The sequence below is a fragment of the Drosophila takahashii genome, chromosome 2R (genome assembly GCF_030179915.1).
Source record: "Drosophila takahashii strain IR98-3 E-12201 chromosome 2R, DtakHiC1v2, whole genome shotgun sequence".
NCBI lineage: Eukaryota > Metazoa > Arthropoda > Insecta > Diptera > Drosophilidae > Drosophila > Drosophila takahashii.
The window spans coordinates 8,593,699-8,621,211 of NC_091679.1; the positions used below are offsets into that span (position 1 = coordinate 8,593,699).

General features: G+C 37.5%; 2 protein-coding genes and 1 long non-coding RNA gene across 5 annotated transcripts in view; 1 reads left to right on the forward strand and 2 right to left on the reverse strand.

Moving 5' to 3' along the window:
- sxc (O-linked N-acetylglucosamine (GlcNAc) transferase sxc) overlaps positions 1-27,513 on the reverse strand; it is a 160,993-nt gene that overhangs the window by 29,222 nt on the left and 104,258 nt on the right. The window contains exon 7 of one of the 3 annotated variants that reach the window (XM_070213955.1): positions 3,646-4,271. The exons of the other annotated variants lie outside the window; for them this stretch is intronic. Within the exon in view, the coding sequence (XP_070070056.1) occupies positions 4,013-4,271 (259 nt within the window). The 3' untranslated portion in view covers positions 3,646-4,012. Of the gene's footprint in view, positions 1-3,645; positions 4,272-27,513 lie in introns of those variants that run through there. 3 annotated transcript variants of the gene reach the window in all.
- LOC138912701 (uncharacterized) lies at positions 8,681-9,634 on the forward strand. Its single transcript, XM_070213960.1, has 4 exons — positions 8,681-8,864; positions 8,923-9,127; positions 9,188-9,278; positions 9,336-9,634. The coding sequence occupies exons 1-4, from the start codon at positions 8,684-8,686 to the stop codon at positions 9,423-9,425; spliced, it is 567 nt and encodes a 188-aa protein (XP_070070061.1). The 5' UTR covers positions 8,681-8,683; the 3' UTR covers positions 9,426-9,634.
- Positions 24,961-25,613, reverse strand: LOC138912703 (uncharacterized). The gene is made up of 3 exons (XR_011418258.1): positions 25,558-25,613; positions 25,104-25,294; positions 24,961-25,039 (listed from the first exon to the last, which is right to left on the reverse strand). It is a non-coding gene; the product is annotated as an uncharacterized lncRNA (long non-coding RNA).

Here is a 27,513-nt window from a genome sequence, read left to right on the forward strand (position 1 = left end):
TTTTTATTTACTTTCTTCGACTGCTTTTAGGTTATCATTAGTGATGAGTTTTTATTTTTATTCGATACTATCGATGATATTTTAGGCGCCCTCTGACTTGGTTGGTTGAATTTGATACATTTATCTTCAACACAGCTGATGTTGTTGTTTGTTTGACTGTAATGAGCGCACAACTCCAGAGAGCGCGCTTAGAGCGAGATGTGTGATGGAAAATAATGGGTGCTCCTCTCCAAAGAGCGTTTGACGAATGTCGTGCAAAACAGAGGACGACAACTCCAGCGGATGTTGTTGTTGCTTTGACGGTAATGAGTGCACAACGCGTTTTGAGCCTATCGGCCTATTCCTGTGGACGAATCGACTGACTTTGATTGGATTCAACTAGAATGCATTACTAAACACAGTCTGAAAGTGCTGCTCTAGTATTCCTCATCCACATCTACACCACTTTTGACTAAAGGCTTGCAGATTATGGTGGCGGGATCCACGCCTAGCTTATTTGCAACATACCCACTCACAGAATCGGATTTTACATGAGCTCTGAATCTACCAATATGAAGAAATTTATTAATCGGCACAACGTCGAGTTGTTCACAACTAGGAGCTTGACCAACTATTTGTCTCTTATTCCTGTGATTCCTTGTGTGGTGCCTAGCGGCAGTAGAAACTGTTGCGGGGGAACTAGGTCTGCGTGGTTGGCTTGGCGAACACTTGAAGAAGGTTTCACCACTTTTTTACGCCGACTGACATTGTTATTGCCAGTGTCAGACATGGGAAAAGCCTTCAGAAACTTTGAGTTTAAGTCCATATATAGACTCTTCAAGTCATGAAGTTCTTCCATCACTTCATCGATTTTGGAGTGTGCATCATTACTCAGAACACAGCCGTCACACTGCCAGAGTAGATTCGGCATAATTGTTAATAATCTAATAGCATCCTCATGAAGATCAACACATGCAGTGTGAAAAGTACGACGACAAAGCGAAGAGCAACGGACCGCCTCAAAACCGCGAAGCTGAGCTGCTGTGACTTCAGCATTGCACTCGGAGCACGAATAAGAATTCATAGCGAAAAAAACACGTCTGACTACAACGAATGCTAATCAGAGACTGAATTTAACTCCACGTTGACATGGGATGACCATATTACTAAGGCCACTGGGAAAACTTATGCTATACTGAGGCAGCTTTCTTTAACACGGAATTTTATACCTCAGAGCATCAGAATGTTAGTAGCTAAAGCTTGTATAATACCAACTCTATTTTACGGACTTCAAATTGTTGCATCCTCGGACGCAGCAAGTTTGCACAAGCTGAGAGTTGCGTTTACCGCAATAGCGCGATATATTTTTAACCTGGATCGCACAGCGCATGTAACAGTTCACTCCTCAAAGATTTTCGGGCCTAGTAGCCTAGTACTCACTTCAATCAAAAAGGCAACGAAACGAACATTTCTATACAAAAATGACAGGCGAAAAATTTCGTGATAAAAATTTCGTATGGAGATTTTCATTTCGTAGGCTTTTTGATTGAAGTGAGTACTAGGCCTAAGTTTTAAGTCCTGGATTAAGTTTATCTGAACTCTTGCCAATATCAGGCTCTGCCAGAAGAAATAATATTATTTGCAAACGTTTAAAACTAGGATCGGCAGAAAAACACTTCTTTATCCAATCTGTTCGCTACTGGAATAATCTTCCAAACAATTTAAAAAACATTAAAAATGAAACCCAATTCAAAACCAAATAATTTTCTCACCTTCGGGGCACACTCTACTTTACTTTTAAGATTTTTAATATTAGTTAATAAGACAAAATGATTAATGTTAAATGTTACCCAAAGTGACTGGTGCCATAATTAAAAGGCTTCACCTAGCCTGTAGCATTGGAATAAAACAGAAATAAATAAAACAAAAAAAATTTACAAAAACTTGATGAGTGGCTTAAAAATTAAGGACCTAAGGTATCTTTGGATTAAATTTTTAACTACTGTGCGGGGAACAAATTGCAAAAAAAAAAAACAAAATTCAAAATTCAAAATTTTGTTTTACTTCAAATAATGGACAAACAAAATTTCAACATAATATCTTTTAAACTTGAGTTTTTGCAACAAAAACGGGGTTTTTGTTCACAGTGCGCTGAAGTAAGCTGTTATGAAGAAATCAAGACCAAATATGAGGATTCCTACGCAAGCAAACTGATCGAGAAAATTTGGCCCCACGGAATCAACTTATGCTAAGAATTCTATAAAATAATAATAGTAATAATAATGAGTCGCAGCGGAATAGATCCTGCCAAAAAAAAAACCTATGTAAAATTAACATAGAAAAATAGTTTTTCACTATTTTCTGAATTTGGTGTATTTTGTTGTTTTATTTTTTGGGTCATTGAATAGTATTTAACAATTAAAATTGTAGAAAACCTATTTACGAAATTTGCATGTATTTTGTTGTTTTATTCATTTGGCAAGTTAATAGTAACGTCTCAATTAATATCGTAGCAAAACTATTTTATTTTTTGCTTGTATTTTGTTGTTTTATTTTTTGGGGTATTAAATAGTAACACCACAATTAATATCGTAACACAACTATTTTTTTCCTTCATACATTTTGTTGTTTTAAAAATACGATTATAAATTGTATGTCAACTATTTTTCTGGACTTAGGGTGGTTAGAGTATCCGACTTATAATCTCTGGGTCGTGAGTTCAAATCCCGCTTTTGCAGATGATATTTTTCTTTTTTTTTTGTTAAATGTTGATTTCAAGTCTATAGATTTTTCTCTACAAAAAGCATTCTTCTGTGGCCTAGTGTTTAGAGTGCTTGACTCCGATGGTTGCGGCCCCGGTTCGATTCCCAGCGGAGGCAAAAAACCTGATTTGTAAGTGTAAGTATCTGTGAAATGTAAGTGTCTATAAATAACTTCCATATAAATTAATATAACAAATTAAATTAAAAATAAAAAAAGTTAAAAACATAATTAAAAACAAGAAAGGAAGCTACCTTCGGCCAGCCGAAGCTTATATACCCTTGCAGATAAAGTAATTCTCACTCTGTGCAGTTCCAGAGATTCCAGATTCAGCGTTTCTATTTATTTAAATTTTGTTTTTATGTAGTCAAGAATCAAAACGCCTACTTCCTACAAAGTAACAATGAATTTTCTTATATATGTTTGAATATTCCTATGGGAGCCTTAAGATATAGTGGTCCGATCCGGCTCGCTCCGACATATGTATGTACTACCTGCAATAGAAATAAGACTTTCGGGAAAGTTTCATCGCGATAGCTTTAAAATTGAGAGACTAGTTCGCATACAAACGGACATACGGACAGACGGACAGACGGACATGGCTAGATAGACTCGGCTATTGGTGCTGATCAAGAATATATATACTTTATTTGGTCGGAAACGTCTCCTTCACTGCGTTGCAAACATCTGACTGAAATTATAATACCCTCTACAAGGGTATAAAATTAACAATTTTTTTCGGGTTAAATACTATCAAATAAAAACACCTCTTAACGAGGTAAAAAACTAGTGACGATCGCACCTTCAACATACAAAAGTTCTGATATCAACATTTGTGACGAAAAATTATTACACTCGTCATTAGCCTTCCTGATGTATTTTGCCTGTAAACTAGTGAAATCAGACGATTTTTAAATTTATTTATTATTTAAATACATATATGATGACAATCGTCGTAAGCAAAATATGCATTGATAAACATTAAGCTCTTTAAGAAATAATTTTAGCGTAAAGACTCTCTAACTCGTACTTATTACTTGGCAGATAATTAAATATTCGACTGAAACTAAATTACCAGTTGAAGTTTAATTTTGAATAGCCAGCATTTTTGTACACGTCAAATACCTTATTATTATATAACGAAATTGGGTATGTAGTTTTCAAACTAGTTTACGAAAAAGCATTAGAAATATATGTAACAATTATGGTATTGAAATTTGGTTTTAACATAGTAAAATTGACTTTCAAAATTAAAATTGACAAATTAACTTTTTTATTCTGCAGAAATGTGATCTGGAAGTTCGCCATTTTTAAATTTTTCCCACATTCGTAAAAATAATTTCTCCAGTCCTCTGGCATACTGTGAGCAATCAAATAGAGGACTTTCCACACGAGCTTTCCATACTTTTGCTCGCATGGCTTTCAAATATTCTTTTTTAGTACCCAGGCGTATAGCAATATTTTGATATTCTTCCCTTGAATGCGCTATTAGTTCTGGACATCCAAGAGTAGCTAGCTGAGATGCTGCGACTCTGAAACAGAAATGAAAACAAAAAATTAGTATTTGAATTTTTAACTGTAAATTTTACTTATATAATGGCATTTCCAGAAAAAGGTAAATCATACACTAAAAAATTTAAAGTTGGCGGACAATTTTCTTCTTTGGCTTCAAAATAGCGTTGGTAGGGGAGAGGTCTGTAGGTTGGTCCACCTTTTGTTTTTAATCTGCTATTTCGAGTGGAAATTTTCGACATTTACTTATAAAACTTCACGCATTACTGATCGAAAGATTAGTATATGAGATTAAAAAAGAAACAAAAAAAAAATATTTTTTTTCTTAAGGAAAACTAAAAAAAAAACTTTTTTGCAAGAACAAAGCGCTTTTTCAATCCTTTAGAATTGTTTCAATGTGCTCAAGAATTCAGCTTCTCTTCACTCCGTGCCAAAGGAGGAATTTTCGGTACCACCACAAGATAAATATAAAAGCGTTGCACAGATTCCAAAATACACCATGCATCCATTAACAGGCAATTCGAAATTTGAATGGGTCTTACAGCCTTTTCAACAAAAAAAATAATTTAATAAAATACTTTATACGTGTAACATAATTCTAAGGTTTATTTTTTTTTAAATGGGGAATATTCCAGGGACCGTAACGGTTATAACTTTTATGGATAAAAGTTATTTTTAACGGTTATTTTTCGATTTTTATTATAAAAGTTTTAAAAAAGTTTTAAATTGTTATTTCAAAAGTCTTTCATAACAGTTATTTATGATTTGTATTTGAAAAGTCTTGCAAAACAGTTATCTATGACTTTTCAAAAAAAATCACCCAGAGACTATAGATACATATAGAAAAAATAAAAATTCAATTTTAGAAATTTGTACGCATAAGTATTTTTTAATAGCCAAAAACAACAAAAAAATTATGAAAACAATAGATTTTTATATTCCTGCAGAGGGTATTATGATTTCAGTCAGAAGTAACTGAACACTGCAACGCAGTGAAGGAGACGTTTCCGACCCCATAAAGTATATATATTCTTGATCAGCATCACTAGACCAGTCGATCTAGCCATGTCCGTCTGTCCGTCTGTCTGTCCGTCTGTCAATCTGTCCGTCTGTCTGTTTCTACGCAAACTAGTCTCTCAGTTTTTGAGCTATCGGGATGAAACTTTCCCAAAAGTCTTCTTTCTATTGCAGGTAGTATATATGTCGGAACCGACCGGATCGGACAACTATATCTTATAGCTCCCATAGGAATAATCGCAAAAAAAAAAACGTTAAAAAAAATTCTAGCTTCGGTGTTTTTTCAAATATTACCTTCTACTCTTGGAAATATTATTTTTTAAATATTTCTGAATTTCGAATTAGGTATTTAAAAAATCGGATCACTATATCATATAGGTGCCATAGGAACGGTCAAAAAATTAAATGGAAATGAATAGGAAAAAAATTATATCTTTGTTGATTTTTATTACATTCTCTTCTACTCTGACTATTTTTAAATATTTCCGAATTTCGATTTTAATTTGAAAAAGAACGAAAAATTGTTGCGAAATAATAAGAAATTTAACATTTTTGCGATTTATTAATTAATAGAATGATCTGCAAGGGTATATAAGCTTCGGCTTGCCGAAGCTAGCTTCCTTTCTTGTTAACTTTGAAAGAATGCCACAACTATAGTTTTTGAGATATTCTATGTAAGTTAGGTTCAGACAGTTTCTACATTATTTCTTAACCAAATAAACTTTGTTTCATAAAAATCGGATCTACACAGCGACCTCCTGTGGACGATCCGCAGCTGGCCTATTTTTTTTAATACAGCCTGACAAAAAAAATTCCCACGGCCTCCATTTTGAAAGATAAAAGCAAAATTAAAATTGGTTAAAATTATATAAGAACAATGTAATCAACATGCCAAGTTACGAAGTCCCAGCACAATTCCTTATTGGTTAAAAAAAATCACGAAAAACTTGAAAAAATTACAGTTTTATATGTTTCTCTCCCCTTAAAGAATTTTTTGAGAATAAAAGTCTGTTTCCAAAAAAACAAATAAAAGTCTTTTGGAGATATCAGGAAAACCACACATATTTGAGATACCAATTTTTAATAGAAACATTAGGAGTACTTTAAGTTTATATACCTAATCCTTTTTTTTGCATTAACCCTAAAAATGCGGATTCATGGAGTAAAAGTAATTATTTAAAGATTTCAGCGACCTAGAAATAATTAAAAACTCTTAGGTTATGTAGAATCCTTCTGTGAATTCAAATAATTTTTGTGTCTATCTCGGTTAAATTAGGTCGATTCCTCTTGCTCTTATAAAAACAACACAGAAAATGGAAAAAAATTTTAGTTTTTATTTATTGAGTTTTAATAACAATATTTTATTTATATTCTCAGCAGAGAGATTCCCGCGCAAGTCAGTTAAAACCAATTTTAAGGCAGAAAATGACCTTTCCACAGTTACTTGGGTAGCCGGCACACTTTGAATAATAGAATAATAGGACAAGCATATTTTTTTCCTCCCAGTATGCCAATAAATCTGTAGATATATGCAATGGTTTCGGATTGTACTTATTAATTTCAATATATCCGTTTTGAAGCACTTTATCTTCTGGTTCTTTATCAATATCGTCAACCTCGATCGCGTTAAGAAATGTACTAAGGAGTGAGCTGCTACTCCCATTGTGATTGATATTTTCGTCCAAAGCATTATGGTTCGAAGTAAGACTTTTCTAAAATACAAAAAACATATTAAAACATATTTTCAATTTGAGAAAATCAGGCCATAAATTTAATTTAAATTATTCGTTTCAAATGATTCCTAGCTACCATAATATTGCCAGGATCTACATTTAACAGTCGGCGAAGTCTAGGATCCAAAATTAACGAAGCCAAAGAAACATCGTTTTGAATTAAATTCCTTTCACGAGTTTGCAGGTAGTTCGTTAGCAAGGACCGAACTGGTCATAGCTTGAATTTGTAGTTTCATTTATGGTGTATCAACTTCTGGCTGAGGTAAATTCATGCTAGAAAGCAAACACCTACTCACAGTAAATATTAGATAAAATTATTTAGATAAAAAACAAGAGAGAACGTTCAGGGGCCAACAAGAATTATGTATAGAATATTATACTATTTTTTTTATAAAGATTAAAAATGCCGATTTTGCAGAAAACCGCGAATTAAATTTTTTTTTTTAAGTTTGGACTGTATTTTGCATTGGAACCATTATGGCTGTTATTTTCATCTGAAAGCTTGGCAAAAACAATAAGTTTTAAGTATTTTTATTTATTTTTTACCCCACGAAATATAAAATTATAAATGAATTAAGCAAAAAAATAGCATCGCCATATCTTCGCTTCTGTCAAATAAATTTTTTTTTTAACTTTTTTAAAAATCCTTTTTAAATGGTGTGATAGTGTCATCACTATGGACGGCAGTCCATGTAGTGACGAAGCGCACCATGAGAGTGTGCGAAGGCGACTACTATTATATAGCCGCAAAATTGAAAATCTGCTGTGATAGTCCGATCCGAGTAATACACCAATCGAAAGGTATTGCAAAAATCTAAAGGATTGCATACCAAGACTTTAAGAAAATCAATTAGCTTGGGAGAGAGAGCGGTGAAAGTGAAAAAGTGCAAATTTCGAAATTTGGAGCTGTTGGGGCCGGTGGGGATAAATGCCCCCTTACAATGTTTTAGTTGTGTTCCTATTGAAAACACCCGTCGAATGAGGGGTCATATGATAAAATCCGACGTTCCGTTCAAAAGTTATAGCCAAAATAAGATTTTCTTGGTCTTCCCAAAATGAAACTTTAATTCTGTTTGTCAGTTTGTCCAAAACATGTTTTTTAAGTTTTGAAAATTTGATATGACGTTCATCACATCGATATAAAAAACTTTTGTTCTACCACTTTTGGAAAAACTCGCTAGTTTAGCGGGAAAACAGCTATAAATAGCTAAAATTCGGACAGTCGTAACTTCTATACTACTAAAGCTACAAACTTGTGCTGCATCTCGTTGGAAAGGTATTTTTAAATGCTATAAACGCCTTCTATAAGTACGCTACCTAAAATCTATTCATTCGGCACGCTACAACAGAAACTTTCGTGTAGATATTAAATGTTTGCTAAAGCGGGCCGAACGAGTAAATTTTAGGTAGCGTACTTATTTAGTCGCATTTGAAATCATTTTTCGTCACACAAGTTGATATCAGAACTTTTGTACGTTGAAAGTGCGATCGTCACTAGTTTTTTTACCTCGTTAAGAGGTGTTTTTATTTGATAAAAATTAGATATCGTTTTGAGACCATGAAGAAAATCTCGATACGTTTCACTCATATATGTATGTGAGTGGGTACATATTCCATGAGAGTACATATGAAATTTATGGTGTTTATTCCCTTTCCTGTCAAAGTGTTTATGAGTTTGAAAAATGTCGGGAGCAAAAAAAAACAAAAAGAGGAATCAAAGCATCAGCCGCGAGGAAACCATTCAATTGATAGAGGAAGTAAAATCACGCCCGGAGATATGGGACTTAACCAACAAGAACCATAGCAATAATATTGCTGATAGAAGTGCTTGGGCAGCCGTTAGTGCTGCCACCAACAAGGAAGGTGAGGAATTTTTATATCTAAAAAAAATTGGATCTGATCATTAAACATTACTTTGCAGTCAACGAGGTCAATTCAACATGGCTTTCACTTTGTGATAGCCTTCGCTATCACACGGAGAAGAAAGCAACACAGATTTTAAGAAGTGGAAGCGCAGGTGGCTCTAAGAATCTTAGCCTAGTCGAATTCGATAAGACGGGCCCAGAGATAGACTGGGAGATGGCAGAGCATATGTCATTTCTGCAGGGGCTGTCTCACATAAGAAAGTAAGTTACACAAACTGAAACCATTGTTATTACAAGGGTATAATAAGATTATTTTTTCAGGACATTTGCTTCTGAGCACGCCCCATCCACTTCAGAAATACGTGGTTGTGATAGCCCGGAAGAGGACACTGAGGAGGCTTCGTATGATTATGTAAGCTTCATAAAATTCTTATTTATTCTTTATTGACTGTTATCGGACAAATCGCAGAGACCAAAGAAGAAGAAAAACAGTGACCCTATAGGAACCGAAATAGGAGAACTGCTCAAGTCAGCGAAGGACCTCATATCGGTGGTTTAGACCAAGCAAGACAGCAAGACAACTGGATCCCTGAAAAATTTCGAAATGCTTTCTTTTTGGGACAAGATGATGGAGGACTTTTCCAAGGAGGCCCTACAACAAGTGCAGGTGAAGGTGACGGCAGCAATAGCTGAAATTGGAAAAAAAGACCGTGCTGCCAAAAATAAAAAAAAATAATACAAATTAAAATTGTGTCTTCTTTATTTTATATGTGGAACGTTTCTCATTCATTGGTTTCTTGGACAAAGGCTGCCCTGTTCTTCCATGGTAAGGCGCCTGCGTTTTAATTTATATGAGCACATAACTGGTTTCCAATCATCTTGCCATAATCATTTGGCCTGCCAATATATGGCTGCAGCGATGTTAAATTGTATATACATATACTGTAAGTTAGGTCACACTATTTGTACATATACCCAGCGGGAATGTGAGAAGTTGATTTTTGTGTTCTTGAAATCCTGTTCCTTTTTGCAGGCGGCGGTGTGGGGTTAGATAATTTCTGAGCGTTAAATGGGGCTGTGTGATTTCTGTGGCACCACGATTATAATATTTTTTAACAAAAAAATCACCAACTTATAAAATTTAAAAATTCTATGATTTGCACCAAAACCAAGAGACTTGTTCTCACATTTATTTTTAATTTTTAGTAATTTTAAAATTCGTAGAAAAAATATTAATAACACTGTGCAGCATTTTTAGTGCTTTTTAAATTTACCACGATGGATGATATATTTTTGCATTCGTTACGAATTCCCAAGTTAAACTGCGTTTTCCAAAAAGTTCCCCGACGCAAGGATTCTTAGCAAAAGGACCTCAAAGTTCGAAAAATGCTGAAATTGGCCAACTTTGCGGAGCTCTCAGAGGCAAATGGATGCATGGTTTGATTCGATGTTAAAGTTTTTTAAAAGATACACCGTTTATCTTTTAAACCCCATACTTAAAAAATTTTTAAGATTTTTTTTTAAGGCAGAAACAAATTCTAGAAAACATAGTCAAAAAACATAAAAGTATACAGCTGCGGTCAAGATGGTAGTAGTGTTGCCGCCCTGTGTATTTAAAAGTTTGTTGTTGTAATTGATCTTTTCCTGGTAATATTGTATTGATTATAATTTTACTATTAGACTAATTGGATAAGAAAAAATTACAACATCAAACTTTTAAAAACACAAGGCGGCAACACTACTACTATTTTGACCGCAGCTGTATGTTTTTCAGTTTTTTGACTATGTTTTTTGGAATTTATTTCTGCCTTAAAAAAAAATCCTAAAATTATTTTATGTATGGGGTTTGAAAGATAAAGGGTGTATCTTTTAAAAAATTTTAACTTCGAACCAAGCCATGCATCCATTTGCCTCTGAGAGCTCCGCAAAGTTGGTCAATTTCAGCATTTTTTGAACTTTGAGGTCCTTTTGCTAAGAATCCTTGCGTCGGGGAACTCTTTGGAAAACGCAGTTTAACTTGGGAATTCGTAACGAATCCAAAAATATAGCATTCATCGAGGTTAATTTTTGATGCTGCATAGTGTAATTGTTAATCAAAAAAGTTAAACTATATAACTATTATCACAATGTCTGTAATGATAATATTAATTTATTTTACTCAACATTTTTCAAATAATAATAAGAATTAATGTGGGATTCAACAAAATTATAGAGAAAAGCCACGGTAAGACGATTAAAATATTTGATCACATTTATCAAGGAATTACATTAAATTACAAAGAAAACTATTATTGTTTTTTACATTTTTAAACATTTTCTGTGAAATAAAATAATTTGATCGTCAGATCGTGGCCTAAGCCATTTTTAAGTGTTGTTAAAATATACTAATTCGTTTTTATTGATAACACGAAAAATGCCTAATATACCTATAATATACGTAACCTTTAATGATTACGGTCCCTGAAAAGTATTGTTTAAACAAAATATTTATTCGGCGCCAAAGTGTGACCCTACTTTACAATGAATTTACACCAAATTTATCTGCAATAATTTTGGTATTATCAAGAATATAATGCAGGGTCACATCATTTTTAAATTTGTTGGAAAAAGTGAAAAAGTGAAAATAGTTAATTTTAATATAAAAAACAATAAAAAGGGGACTGATAGAATAAATGTTGTCTTTTAATAATCGTTATTTCAGCGTTACAAAGGTTAGTACCACCGATATTTTCGCCATTAATAAATAAACGCCTCTGGATGCTATCTTCAACACAAATTCTGCATTTCAGTGACACTTGAAATGTTTTTAATCTTTACCAGTGGTAAATGGTGTGAGGTGTTCATTAAATGGTTGTATAAATAGAACTTCATTACTAACTTAGTTATTTAACTTAATCAAAATATTACATTTATTTCAGCCAGGCCGATTGAGACTTCTTGGGACCAGAAGTGTTGCGCCTGCGTTTGTCATATTATATAGATACCCGATGTTCGGTCAAACTCACAATATTTTTCGTCTTACATACTGTTTCTCTTTTCCTATACAAATGTAAACAAAGCTCATTAACATGTATTAACCAATCTCTGTAAATTGCTCTGTTAGAACATTATGTTATTTTGCCGCTGCTAATAAAAGGCAGTTGCTGATGTTAGATCTTGGAAAACGGTTGTCTTTTTCTCGCCTGAGTTTTTAGATTGCAATTAGTTTATGCACCCCCCAACCTGATATCTTATGCAGCACAAAAGACGCTTTGTGCATTAAACATTTTGGCGACCAACGTGGGGCAGTGTTTAAACAAATTATTAACAATTTATTAATTCATAAACAATTGTCGAACTATCGCCCGCAACAATTATTCGCTCGACCCGCTCATCGCAACTCAACATTGTCATAACCGCATACAAAGCAATGGCAACGGCTATATTGGAGACTCTCAAACGGCAACGCTCGAATATTAAGCGCAACATTACGCGCATAAGAGGAATGGTCGATGCCAAGGAAGAAGAAGAGCAGAAATCGCCGGCTGAACTTCAGTGCCGTTTGGGAATCTTAGAGTCATATTTTAAGCAAGCCCTTTCGGTACAATCAGAAATTGAGACCATGGAATCCACAGATAGTGGACGTGCAGACCTGGAGGACAGTTACATAACTACAAAGTTGGCAATTCAGCAACTTCTTGGAGAGGATCTGCACAACACAGTTTTCGACAACATCTCTGCACCAAGCTACAGCGCGCCGTCTCGACTGCCAAGATTGGCACTACCTTGCTTCGATGGAAATCATAAGGATTACAAGAACTTCATCTCGTCGTTTCTGCAACTGGTCAATCGTGAGCAAATATCTAATATAGACAAATTTAATCATCTCCGTAATTGTTTAAAGGGACCTGCACTGGAAGCTGTCGCAGCCTTCCCGGTCACTGGAGAAAATTATGCGAAGGCGCTGGAACGGCTGAAGGACCGGTATGACAAGCCTGCCCTAATCTTTGTCGAAACGATAGCCTCGATTTTTAAACTGCCGCCGGCTGCTGCGTCAAGTGATCAACAGCTCCGCAGCCTAATCGACAACGCATCCGCGTTATATAGTGCCCTTTTATCGCTAGGCTCGGACGCTCAAATTTCTGAGGCGATGCTCATTTACGTGGTCATGGAGAAGTGCGATCAGCAGACCAAAACAAAATGGAACGAATCACTGGATTATCTCACTCTGCCATCCTGGAGCCAATGCACGCAGATACTTGAGCGCCACTGCCAGTTTCTTCTGTCTGACGAGCAATCCCATGGATCGGAGCGGCCAAGACCGACTCGTCCCTCCGCAAGATCTCACAATTCGTCGTTTTCGCTGACCAACGCACCATGTGTATACTGCCTCGCACCCTCACACAAATTGCTCGGATGTGACAAGTTTAAGGACCTTAATCCAACCGCGCGATTTGATGTCGTTAAAACACACCGTCTGTGTTTAAACTGTCTGTGTAGAGGTCACCAACTGTCGAGCTGCCCATCGAGAAATCGCTGTCGCACCTGCAACAAGGCACATCATACCCTGTTGCACAACAACCATTCGCTAGATTCGTCTCGCTCGCACCAACCGTATCCAACCGCACCGCCATTGGAAGCTGCAACACACTCGCACTCGCATTCTGGCCAGAAGTCTCAGGTGTTGCTTGCCACTGCTATGGTTCTCGTCAAGGATGCGTTTGGAACTTACTGGCCTGGAAGAGCTCTTCTCGACTCCTGCTCTCAAGTGAACTTCGTGACGGAAGACTGCGCACAACGGCTTCGCTTACGGAGGGAAAGACATGCAGTCCAAATTCGAAGCATCGGCCATTCGCAAACAGATATTAAATATTGCACAACTGCATCTGTCAAATCTCGCATTTCATCTTTCGTACTCTCCGCAGATCTCTGTATTATTCCACAAATCTCATACCAGCCCGATCTGGCCATCGACGTTTCGACTTGGAAGCTCGCTGATGAAAGATTCTACCAATCACGCCACGTCGATCTGCTACTGGGAACCGAAGCCTTCTTCGACGCCTTAACTGTAGGGCAAATAAGGCTGGGACCTCAAGGCCCGCTGCTGCAGAAAACTCAGTTTGGCTGGGTCGTAACCGGCCGACTGCAGCAAACCGCGCCAATAGAAGTTTCCACTTGCATGGCTTTAAACGCAAGTTCAATTGATGTCAACCTCAAACGTCTGTGGGAACTGGAAGCAGTCGACTCGCCACCTCTGCAGAAGCCGGAGCATGCTATTTGCGAGGAACAGTACGAGAAGACCACTTGTCTCGACAGCACTGGTAGGATTGTCGTCAAACTGCCATTCAAGGCTGACCCAACTCGGTTGGGAGACTCATTTGATATCGCTCGCCGTCGGTTCCTAAGCATGGAACGTCGCCTATCGAAATCTCCAGCACTTCGTCAACAATACTGCGACTTCATGGAGGAGTATGAGAAATTGGGGCACATGTCCCCAGTTATTCATCCTAAAATGCACGAGCCGCACTACTACATCCCTTATCACTGCGTCCTCAAACCCAGCAGTGAGTCTACTAAGCTTAGGGTGGTGTTTGACGCCTCTTGCCGGACGTCAAATCAATTATCACTCAACGACTTGCTATGCGTTGGCCCAACACTCCAGGAGGACTTGTACCTGTAGCTTCTAAAGTTCAGGCTTCATCGTTACGCCATCACTGCAGATGTGACCAAGATGTATAGGCAAGTAAATCTCGACATTATTGATCGCAAATACCAGTACATTCTTTGGAGAGCATTTCCAGAAGACACGCTGCGCACGTATCAATTGAATACGGTAACCTACGGCACTGCAGCCGCCCCATTTTTGGCAACACGTAGCCTCAACCACCTCGCTGATGTTCATCAAGCTGACTGTCAAATCGGCGTCGCTATCATAAAGTCGTCTTTCTATGTTGATGACCTACTCACGGGTGCAGACGACTTAGAGACGCTTCGCATTATCAAGGATCAAGTCACAGAAATTCTTCGTCGAGGGCATTTCCCACTCACCAAATGGCATTCCAACCACGTTGGATTCATGGAAGATAATGCATCCAAGAAGCTAAGTTCCTGTGGCGAGGGACTAGCCAGCGCTCTTGGAGTGAACTGGAACCAGCACAAGGATACACTGTTCTTCAAGTTCATACCAAGGAACCACGCAACGCGTATCACCAAAAGAAGTATTTTGTCCACCGCATCCGCCTTGTTCGACCCGCTTGGTTTGCTCTCACCGCTTGTTGTTGTCGCAAAAATACTTCTGCAAGAACTTTGGCTCGCTGGCAGAAAACATACACACGGCCTGGAGCAAATGCCTAGAATCATTCCAAACAGTCTCAATTTTATCGATTCCCCGCTATTGCCTCCAACACAAGATGCGATCACTTCAACTTCATGGATTTTGTGACACATCAATCAGGGCTTACGGCTGCTGCGTGTATCTACGCTCGGAAACGTCGACGGGAGATGTCGCAGTGCAGCTATTGACTGGCAAATCGAGAGTGGCTCCTGTGAAGAAAAAATCCCTTCCAAAACTGGAATTGTGTGGAGCGCATTTGCTGGGCCAACTGTATGCGAAATTGAAGCCTCTATTAGCGGACAGAAAATTCTCGGTCTATTTCTGGACGGACTCGCAGATTGTGCTTCACTGGCTAAAACAGCACTCAGTCACACTGTCAGCATTCGTTGGAAACCGAATCTCCGAAATTCAAGAATGGACCGCAGATGGCCAGTGGAAATTTGTACCAGGTGAGAGCAATCCGGCGGACATAGTTTCGCGCGGAGCTGCTACAACTGAGCTGGCAGCATCGATGTGGTTCACAGGTCCACAGTTCTTGACCCAACCATCGTCCCAGTGGCCAACCACTCCGCAAATCATCGATATCGATCCAACTATTGCAACTAAAGCAGAGCAACGAAGGAGCACATTCACCACGGCTGTGATCAGCAATCATGTTCTCCAACAGCTGACTCACATCAGCTCATACACTCGCTGCATTCGAACCATCGCACAGTGGGGTAACAGAGGCCAAAAGTGCGAATCAAATCAACCAAGCATGATACGATGCCCAAAAATATATTTTTTAAACAAGTTTAAATCACTTATAATATAAAAACCGGATTTACTAAACAAATATTTTTTTTAGTATTTAAAATAAATTTTTAATTTTAGTAAAATAGACGAAAACTATGTTATTCTGTTATTTTCGTGTGTCCCAATGCATTTGCAGTAAATTTGTTTTATATTATTATTTTAGGTAATTGTTAATATCTTAAATATTAAATAAAAACATTTCTTATGTTGTCCAACCATTTTCAATTGATATTTAGGCGCATAAAAAGTTTTTTGACCAAAAAGTTCGGTTTTTTTGTGTATGTTTTTTTTCATAATACTTTATTAACACTAAAATTATTAAACAGTCTTAACAATCTGTGTCCGTATCTGTATCTTCGTCCGTATCTGCACCTTCGTCTGTAACTGAATCTTCTTCTGCGGGCTTCAATAAGTCAAGAGCCTCTTTAGGTATTTTAGTGGTTTTCTCCTTGTGTAAATCCGATATAGAGGTTATTATTGGATCAGAACTTATGAGTAGCCTTTTAAAAACGTCTTCGTTTTGTTTTTCTCGACTGATTTTTCGAGAAAATTGTTCCCGATATTTTTTAAAATCCTTGTTTTTTGCTTCTTGCGCCTCTTCTGAAAGTTGGCCAATTGGAAGCAAAGCGTGCTCAATAATTTCTGGGCCATGAATAAAAAATTTATGCAAGGTAGGAGGCATATAATACCATGGGTATCTCTCTACAAAAAGATAAGCTGTCTGATGTGCAAAGAAACGAAACTTGATAACATCTATTTCCTTGCCAGATGACACTGCAATCAATATAGTATGCATTCTTTTAATCAGTTGTAAGTCTATATTAGTTATCTTAGCAGAAAGTTCAGCGTTTTTAAAAAACCTTCGAGCTGTATTGCCGTCATTAAAATTTCCGCAACCTGGCTTGGGTTGATCCACTATAAGTCCCATCTGATTCCTAAAATCTTTTTGAATTTGAGCTTTTCTGTCAGCAACAATTTTCTTATCTTCAGGGTTCCTAACTTGCCACTTCTTAATTGTCAACTTGTAGGATAGATGAAGAAGGCATTCAAAGAAACGGATCCAGCCGTGAAGAATTGATAGGCCAAATTGTAAATTTTCGGTTTTTGTGGGAACTTTAATCATATGATCAATCTTATTGAATTCTTTACTTGTACAGCCACATATATAGCACCTTTGGGTGGAAGTCGTTTCCGTCAAAGCGTTACACACTTTACCATCTATCATTGACAGGATTGTTTCATGAGAAACTTCTATGGTTCTGTCTCCGATCTCGACAAATGAGCTTTTTAGGTGTTTAATTTCGTTAATCACCCTTCCATGTTCCTGGTTTGAAATAGCGGAATTTTCTTTGATAAACTCAATTTTTAAAGGTCGACAGAATCTAGTAGAGGAAGGTCGAGGGTTTTGCCAGATTGTTTGACCCTGACTTGATAATTTCAAGGGCACAAGTGATGTTATAAGTACATTAGCATCTGAGGCATCAGGAGAAGCAAATGATTGCTTGTATGGTGTATGACTTTTTTTTTTTTTTGATATGCATAACAAATATTTATTGAAGAGTGTTATGTGAAACTCAATTCACTTTCACCCATGAAAAAAAAATAAAAATTAACAAAAAGTGAATAAAAAGATTGGTTACAAAAGTTTAGCAGTGTTGCAGTCTAGGCGTCTAAGTCTGGAATGAGTTTCCCACAAGCGTGCCGTCCAAGTATCCAATTGTCAGATGGGTGCAATCTTTTTAGTCTTCTTCTGTTCATAGGTCTGGAAAGTGTGAGGGCAAGTCTGTTTGTGTGGGAGATGAGTCTTGATCTGTAGCGAGTGGCAGAATTGGTGATAGATTTACAAACAGGATTAATTTTGAGATCTCGAAAAATAGTAGTGTTTCTTGTATAATATGGGGCGTTTATCATATGTCTTAAAATTTTGGATTGGCAGGATTCAACTCTTTTTATAGAAGTGTTACAGGCAGTGCCCCAGAAGTGTATACCCCAATGTAAACTAGGCATCAAGGTTGCTTTGAAGAGCCGGGTTTTCGCCGTGATCGATAGTCCACTGCCCGGACGAAGAAGCCATCTCATTTTCCCCGCTTTTTGCCTTACTGAAGCGCAGGTTGCCACAATGTGCTGCTTCCAGGTAAGCCGCCTGTCCAGAGTGAGCCCAAGGTACTTAACCGTGTCCGAGTGCTTTATTGGAGTCCCGTCTAAGGTTAGGCGATAAGTGTTCAGCCTGTTCAATGAAAAGGTGGCATGCTGAGACTTGGCAGGATTAACTGCGATGTTCCACCTCGACGCCCAGGCCTCAAACTCATTTAGCATGTCCTGCACCATATCTGTCGCCTCTCTTCGCAGAGCACTTGTCGCCAGAAATGCTGTGTCATCTGCATAGGTAGCTGTTAAAACATTCCTGCCTCTGGGCGACGGAAGGTCCGAGGTGAATATTGTATACAAGACAGGACCCAGCACACTTCCTTGAGGGACTCCAGCAAGAATAGGCCTTGAGGCAGATTTGGATCCTCGAACATCCACCTGGAAGGTTCTACCAATTAGAAATGAGCGAAGGAGATCAAAGTATGTCAGGGGAAGAATGGGTTTCAGCTTATAGAGCAAGCCACAGTGCCAGACTCGATCGAAGGCTTGCTTGACATCTAGGAATACTGCGCAACAATACTTTTTCGCCTCAAATGCTTTAAGGATATGGTTGACAACCCGATGCATTTGCTCAGCAGCGTTATGCAGACTCCTGAAACCAAACTGATGATTTGGAATTGCATTCTGAAACACATGAACACTAAAAAGCCTTTTTAGTAAGATTCGCTCAAAAATCTTAGAGAAGGTTGGCAATAGGCTTATAGGCCGAAAAGAATCTGCACAGCGGGGAGAGACGCCTTTCTTGGGGATCATAACAACATTCGCATGCTTCCACTGCTCCGGATAATATGAAAGAACAATCATAGCATTAAAGATACGCGTAAGGAACGAAATAGCTGCTACTGGCAAAGCTTTAACTACTTTTCCGTCAATGCTGTCATGGCCAGGGGCTTTGTTCATCTTCAGTCGCTTTATTTGGTCTTTAACTTCTTCTGCTTCAATAGGTAAAATTTGAGAAGCTAGACCAGAGGGAACATCATCAAAGGCTTCTGTAATAGCAGTCTCTTCATCTGTGGCCAAATCAAAAGGCTTAAATCTTTCTTCCAAAGAATCAGCGAATTCCTTAGCTATTTCATCATCTTTATTTGCCCAGGTACCGTCCGATCGAAGCAAGGGAAACTTCTGGAGAGGCTGCCGTTTAAGCCCGCGAGTGCATTTCCACAGTTCAAAGCCTCGATCAGCATCCGGATCGATAGCACTAAGTTTCCGGACAAAAAATTCGGACTTAGCATCATAAAGTGCTTTTCTTAATAGAGTATCAGCTCTTTTAAATATTGCTAAATCTTGTGGATGACGCGTTTGCATCCAGCGTCGCCGGAGTGATCTCTTCTGCCTAACCAGCGCCGTTACTCTGGTGTTTGAAAGGGCATTATTTGGCTGTGGAACAGCAGGGCGATTACCGATAGCAGTGGATGCGGCAGCGGCAGATTGAATCTTTAGAGTAAGGTCACTAACAGCTGTATCAATATCCAGAGGACAGTTCAGATCAGCAGATTCATCATTCTCAATAAGGATTGTAAGGTGATCCCTAAAACGTCCAATGTTAGCCCGACGAGACAGCAGCCTTGGTGTTGTAAGTCGGGGTGAAGTAGAAGCGCATAAAAGTATTTCAAGCGGAATGTGATCAGAACTAAGTTCATGAGATTCATGTACAGTCAGAAAGTTGGACGAGATACCCTTATAAATAGCAAAATCGATTGCCGTTGGATTTCGCCTTGCATCAGAAGGAAAGTGAGTTGGTCCTCCTGTAGCTAAGACTTGCAGACTTGAAGACGTAATAAAATCTAAAAGCTGAACACCTCTGGGTGAAGAGCGGATACAACCCCAAAATTGATTGTGAGCATTCCAGTCGCCAGCTATGATAAAACGGTTTGAAAATTCGCTAAAAAGTTGTCCAAAATCTTGAGCAGTCCATAAAAAGGAGGGGGGGCAGTAAATAGAAGCAATCACGATGTCTCCCAAGTCCGTGCTTAAGGTAATTGCAGCAGTTTGACATTTTACAGTAGAGTTGGTACTGTAAGGGGAGTACTGCAAGTGAGAGCGGATTAAAATAGCAGCACCTCCTCGAAGACGGTCAGAGGGATGATTAGCCGTCAATAAATCATATCCAAAAATTCTGAAATGTGAGCGGCTGTTAAAATGCGTTTCGTTAATTAGCATCACGTCAATTGAATTAGCCGTAAGATAGTGCTCTAACTCGAGATTTTTGCCAGTGACACCATTGGCGTTCCAAAATGATAAACGAATGCCTAAACTAGACATGTCTCCTGATCTTAGACGCATCAGAAGGCGAACTGCCGGTAAACTGGTTCATAAGAAGTTCCATCATTTTCAACATCATTGACATCATCTGGTCAATACGGGAGATAAGTATTTCAAAGCCAGCACTAGGCGGAGGAGGCTCAGTAACGCGTTGCATGGGCTTGGAAGTGCTAGATCCAATAGCCGGGGAAGGTAAAGCTGGGCCCCAAGCACTTTGGGCAGGAAGAGGGGCAGGTACAAATTTATTTGATGGTTGTTTTTTTATTGTTCCCGATTTGCGACGAGCAATTGCTTCTAGAAAAGCTGGACATTTGCGGTATCCTGCACTGTGGTTAAAACCGCAATTAATGCACTTAAATTGATCCTGAGACGTAGCAGGGCAAACAGGACTTCGAGACTCATGATCACCACCACATTTTGCACATTTGGGAGGTATGAAACAGTATGTTTTTGTGTGTCCAAACTCCTGGCAGTTATAACATCTAACAACTTCATCTCGGCGTTCAGGAGGGACGATAGTAATTGACTGATAAGCCAATGATTTAATGTCATAGACTTTGACATTATTTGTCGATGACTCTAGCTCAACAAAGAAAATATTGGGCCTGTGACCATTGTTCTTACCCGGGGGATTATAAACATTGCGGACAACGTGCCCAGCGGCGCCTAAATCAGCTTTAATATCTTCAGGATCCGTAGACGAATGTAGGCCTTTGACGACAATCCTGAAAGATCGATCACTTTTCAATTGCCAAGAATTAAACGGAATATTATTACTCCACAAAAGTTGTTGAACTAATTTGTATGTATCACCATCGAAAGGAGATACCCTCACTGTAGCAGGTCCAGTAATCTTAAATCTTATATTGGTTGTGGTGGCCTTGATCAGATTCATAAGTTGCTTGACATCAGTAACACCCTTTATCACAAAGGCGGGCGGACGTGGTTCAGATTTGGGTGCTTTAGACGACGGAATAGGAGTACCAGAAATACCCTTTGACTTTTGGGAAATTCCACCACTATTGCTAGAAGTTATTGTACTCTTACTAGTCACAGGGGGCTGGCAGGAGTTTAGGGGCTCCGATGGAGGAGACTGGGTGTCTATACGATCATTAGGGAGTGGGTTTTCAATGTCTTCATCCGATAAGAGGGCAAAGTTGTTTCCATGACCTGAATATTTTTCACCAGGAGATTCCGAGTCCTCTGATCCAAATATTTCCAAGTGAACCTTGCGTTTAAGATTACGAAAGCGCTTAATAATTGGTCCAAATGAAGCATCCTTACTGTGGTTAGGGTCAAGCTTGTTTCGCTTTCTTATGCGTTTGACGGATTCGCAACGCAACTGGTCCGCCACTTCCTGACTGACGAATTGTAGATTTGAAGTAGTGGAATGTCCAGGTGTGCTTGCACCGTGTATTCCTTCATTAAAATTATCAAATTCATGTTGAGAAGCAAAATCTTTCTCAGTATTAAGCAAAGTATCCGCCGAAGCTTCCAGAACGTCTTTCAAATTGTCTAGCGATGAATATGAAGTATCAGCAATAGATAAATTGCGTTCAAGATCAAATTTCTGTGATCTAGCTTCCTTGGACCTGACGGAGGTCACCCTTACACCACGACCTCTAGACGACCTTGAAAACTCCTTGCTAGTACTGGCATTTGAATTATCAGTTATAAATAAATTGGGAGACGAAGAACCATCGCAACTATCCACATTCATAACATGATCACATAGAGGGACATTAATATCTTGATCAGCGGCAGACATGATGACGACCAGCAGGGCGGCCGGCCAGCCAATGCAGGCGAGGCCGGCAAACGCGATGCGTTAATGAAGTCCAAGTACGAAAGCACAAGTCACACGACGTGAAGTCCAAACAGAACCAAGAGATAAAAAGAAATAAATAAAACGAATTTTTATAAAATTTTTTGAAACACGGGATCCCGAGATAAACACAACCGGTTAGCTTGACATTAAAGTCGGAACTGGTGTATGACTTGAGCTACCATCAAAACCCCACTTGCTATACAAACGAAAGAGCTTGCAATCCTCATCTGATAAAGATGGGATCATTTGCTCATTCAGTAATACCAACCTCAAAGAGGTGTGGTCAAGAAGCCCTTGTAGAGTAACCTCCGCTGAAATTTCAGTAATTTTTATTGAGTTTTCGAGTGGGTAGCAATCTCGTTTGGCATGTTGAATTGTTGTATAAGACGGAAATCTTTCTGGGGCCGAAACTCTAATAAGATTGTATTGATGTCTTGTTAGACTAGCATTTATAAAAAGTGCTAAAGCCTTTTCTTTTGGAATTTTTGTCACAGTTCTAGCATTGTCTACTAATTTTCGTAAGGATTTGGATCTTGTGGGTGATGAATTCGCAAGCTCGGCAACAAACTTAGAAGCTTCCACATTACCAGCTTCTTTTAATTTCGTTTCTGTCGCAAATGAAAGCATAGGTAAGGAGTTGCTCCTTAATTCCATAGTTTTTTTGTATTTTGAGCGAATGTTACAACTTTCAAAAGCAACTTCTTGACGACCTCGTTTCTTTTGCGCAGCTCTTTTAAATACAATTGAAGAGTTTAGCCAATTATCATTGGCCTTCAGGAATTGGGGCGCTAACCTGCGTGACTTTTTCCACCTTAGCTGTAGCTCTCTTAGGAATCGTGTGATTTTTGTTTTACAATCGGGGATTAATTCACTGCTAGGATCTACTCGTCTCTGTATGCATTTAAATAGCAAATCCAACTGCTCTGAATCACTCAAGTGGCGTTGTTCTTTCCAGATTTTATACAGCTCGAGATGAGAGAAGAAATGCTCTTTTGCGTCTTCTGCTAATATTTTTAAGAATGATACCAAAAAACGGGAAAATTTGGTTAACAATGTGTAATAATCACACGTACATTGACAAACACAATCAAACCTGCGACAATTCACTCAACTACGTAGAATTTCACTAGTACACATTAAAAACATTAAACACTGTGACGGAACACATGAAGGTGGGCTACACAACTAACACAACTAATTAACACAAATAACATACCTTTTACATGTGAATCCATTGAAACAAAAGTATAATTATAAAATGTACACGAAAACAACAAGTCACCATCCGAAGGAGAAGAAAACGCAAAGAAGCTTTGTTTTTATCGATACACTGCAGCGCCATATTTTTTTTATCGAACAATTTTATTGAAAATCGAATAACAATTCTCACGGTTTGGGCTGACTGTTAACCTTAAAGGTCTTTTTCCATTTTATCTAATTGTTTTATATGCATTTAGAGCCAAATTTGATTCGGATTGGTCAATTAATTCACCCACAAAAGCTAAAAGAGTAAGAACACCTTTTTGGCTTACAAATGTGAAGATATCTCCATAACTATAAACGATAGAGGTACAGGAACAAAAGATTCCAACTCTGCTGCCTAAAAGTTAGTAAAAGTGTATTTTACTTCCTTAAAATATACCCAAGAAAGGCAAACATACTAATAAAACCATTTCTGGAAAAATTTTAATTTTTGAGGTTAGGTTACTGTTATTAACTTTTCTCAAAAAAAGCACAAAACAGCACCTCTATTTTTGCACATTTGAAAGTTTATATATCAGAGAAATTTTCAGTAAAATATGAAAACGGCGAAACCCGGCTCTTCCGAGAAATCTTTAAAGATTTCTCAGAATCAGGTTAAATTTAAGGTGTATTAAAATTATTTATTAAAAATATAATATATTAATTCTAAATTTTTGTTTTTAAATGAAAAATTAGTTAACACTTAAAAGAAAACAATGGCATTTACAGTTTTTTGGTACATTAAACATTGTTAGTTTAATATTTTTTTAAAAATGAAGAAAAAGTAAAATTTGGATTGTCTTGATGAAATGTGAATCAAAGTGTAACTTTGAGAAAGAATATCTCTGGTCTGATAAAACTAAATGCGATTTCAGTTTTAGATTATGAAAGGTCATTCAATGTACCATAAACTGCCATCATTACTTTTAGAGATTTTTGAGATTTGATTTTAACATTAATTCGCAAAATCGGCCTCTGTTACCCCACTGTGCATCGCATACGTCTTTCGCTTCGTCTTCTGCTGGCGCATGTATGAATGTACATATGTATGTCCTGCTGTCGCAATTTAAGTGTGACCGCCCACCGGGAAAATTCCTCTGGAAAATAACATATTTTCAAGAGGTTTCTGCATACAAGCGGAAGGGACAAAACCTCATTCACCCCTTACATTTCTTCCATCTCTGGTTTCCAAATACACGGGGGTGACACAAAAAGTAAGGGGGAAATGAGGTTTCTATCTGGATCTCTGGCAGAAGAATGCAGGACAAAATCTACTGGTTTTTCGACTTCCCGCATTATAGATTTTCCACACGTACCCAGTTATGGTTTTCCTCCACTTGCAATATCTGCTTTTCTACACCCTCCCAGTTTTGGTTTTTCCAGACCCTCGCAGTTTTGGTTTTGCACTGCTTTGCAGTATCTGATTTTCCACAATAAAAATCATGTTTTTTGTAATATTTGTTTGTGTATTTATTAATAATATTTACAATCGTAGCATCGGAACTAAAAATTTTTAATGCCTGAAGCATTCCCGGGTTTTGCTTGGCCGAATGCAGTTCTTAGATATCCATTTCTTGTCTGTCTTCTGAAAATATCAAAAATAATTTAGATATGAATTTAAGACCAGGAATAATAATAAGAGTAATTACCATTATTAGGTCTCCGCACAAAATTAAAGGATCTCTCCAGAAATTATGCCTGGTTTGCCATGGCCGATAATTTACCCTCTGTTCAGTTGTTTTATGTCGGGTATCTATATCAAAAACTATAAGAAGAAAAAATAAAATATGACAAACGCAGGCGCAACACTTCTGGTCCCAAGAAGTCTCAGTCGGCCTGGCTGAAATAAATGTAATATTTTGATTAAGTTAAACAACTAAGTTTGTACTGAAGTACTATTTATACAATCATTTAATGAACACCTTACACCATTTACCACTGGTAAAGATTAAAAACATTTCAAGTGTCACTGAAATGCAGAATTTGTGTTGAAGATAGCATCCGGAGGCGTATATTTATTAATTTATTAATATCTGTGATACTAACACCTTTGTAACGCTGAAATAAAGATTATAAAAAGACAAAATTTATTTTATTACTCACCTTTTTATTGTTTTTTAGATTAAAATTAACTATTTTCACTTTTTTTTTCACTTTTTCCAACAAATTTAAAAATGATGTGACCCTGCATTATATTCTTGATAATACCATACAAAATGCAGATAAATTTGGTTTAAATTTCGTTGTAAAGTAGGGTCACACTTTGGCGCCGAATAAATATTTCGTTTAAACAATACTTTTCAGGGACCGTAATCATTAAAGGTTACGTATATTATAGGTATATTAGGCATTTTTCGTGTTATCAATAAAAACGAATTAGTATATTTTAACAACACTTAAAAATGGCTTAGGCCACGATCTGACGATCAAATTATTTTATTTCACAGAAAATGTTTAAAAATGTAAAAAACAATAATAGTTTTCTTTGTAATTTAATGTAATTCCTTGATAAATGTGATCAAATATTTTAATCGTCTTACCGTGGCTTTTCTCTATAATTTTGTTGAATCCTACATTCATTCTTATTATTATTTGAAAAATGTTGTGTAAAATAAATTAATATTATCATTATAGACATTATGATAATAGTTATATAGTTTAATTTTTTTGATTAACAATTATTAATATTTTTTCTACGAATTTTAAAATTTCTAAAAATTAAAACTAAATGTGAGAACAAGTCTTTTGGTTTTGGTGTAAAACATTTTTTTAATATTAATATTTAATATTATTTTTAATATTATAAGTTGGTGATTTTTTTGTTAAAATTTCAAGAACACAAAAACCAACTTCTCACTTTCCCGCTGGGTTGTGAAATAGGCTAAGCGCGCAGAGTTCTGCTTAATAAATATAACTTTTGCTGCCGCCGCCAAAGAATACACACACGAAATTGGCTGTCTACAATTTCAGAAGTGGGATCACAGTGAAAATTTTTTTTCTCGCATATCAAACTCTGCCTACAAGCCAAACTAAAGAAAAAGTTAAAAGTACACAAGTGAAATTAGTTAATTAGTGATTTAAATCATGGATCGGTTTAAATCATCATCGGTGCAGACGAGTACTCAGCAGCAGAACTACGGGGCTGGCTAGAAAAGCTTGGGCTGCCGAAAAGTGGACACAAGGCAACTCTCGCTGCTCGTTTAAATGGAGTGCCCCCCGAAGCCCGTGTAGTTTGCCCAGTACCGGATCCCAAGAATTTATCCGATGCTAAAGTTGGATCCGAGGAAATGCCGAACACATCTACCGACAACGTAGCAGAACAAGATGGCGCCGGCACCTCATCGCTGGATGCCCGCAACAACGCCGAAGTCTCAAACATCATGAACGTTCCAGAAGTTTCGCTGGAATCGGAATCTCTGAAACGTCACTTGGAAATGATCCAATTGGAAAATGACTTCCTCAAGTTGGAAGTTTCGCGCCGTCAGCCATCTATTAGAGTGACCACATCTTCGACACGCAATTTGCCAGAACTCCAATGATGAATCGCTTGATGAACATCGTTGCCCCACCAAATCCAAACAATGTTGCCCCATCGGTTTCGAGAAATATTGTTGCAGAAGTTGTCAGATCAGACACAGCATTTTCTAAGAACAATTTTTTGCTGACCATGGTCACGAAAATGCTTTCCGTTTTTGACGGTGCTGCCAACAACAAGGTACCAGTTAGTACTTGGATCGCACAACTTAATGCAATTATCAAAATGTACAATTTGAGTGATGACGTGACTCGCATGCTGGTCATGTGCTTTAAATGTACATATGTACATAGCTGTTCTAGTATTCGGACGTGTTTTTGGCGCTCCTCCTTCACATCGTGTTTTTTCTGTGAAAACCTATTCCGTTCCGATCAGATTTCGAACATTTTGTCAGTAACCCTACAATCTTGTTTAATACGTACCATTCGATTAATCTAAATGGACAGCGACTTTACTATTTGCAAAATTAATTTGTAATCAAAATATTTTTGCTACTGCTCTGTTTTGCCAGCGTTACAGCAAAA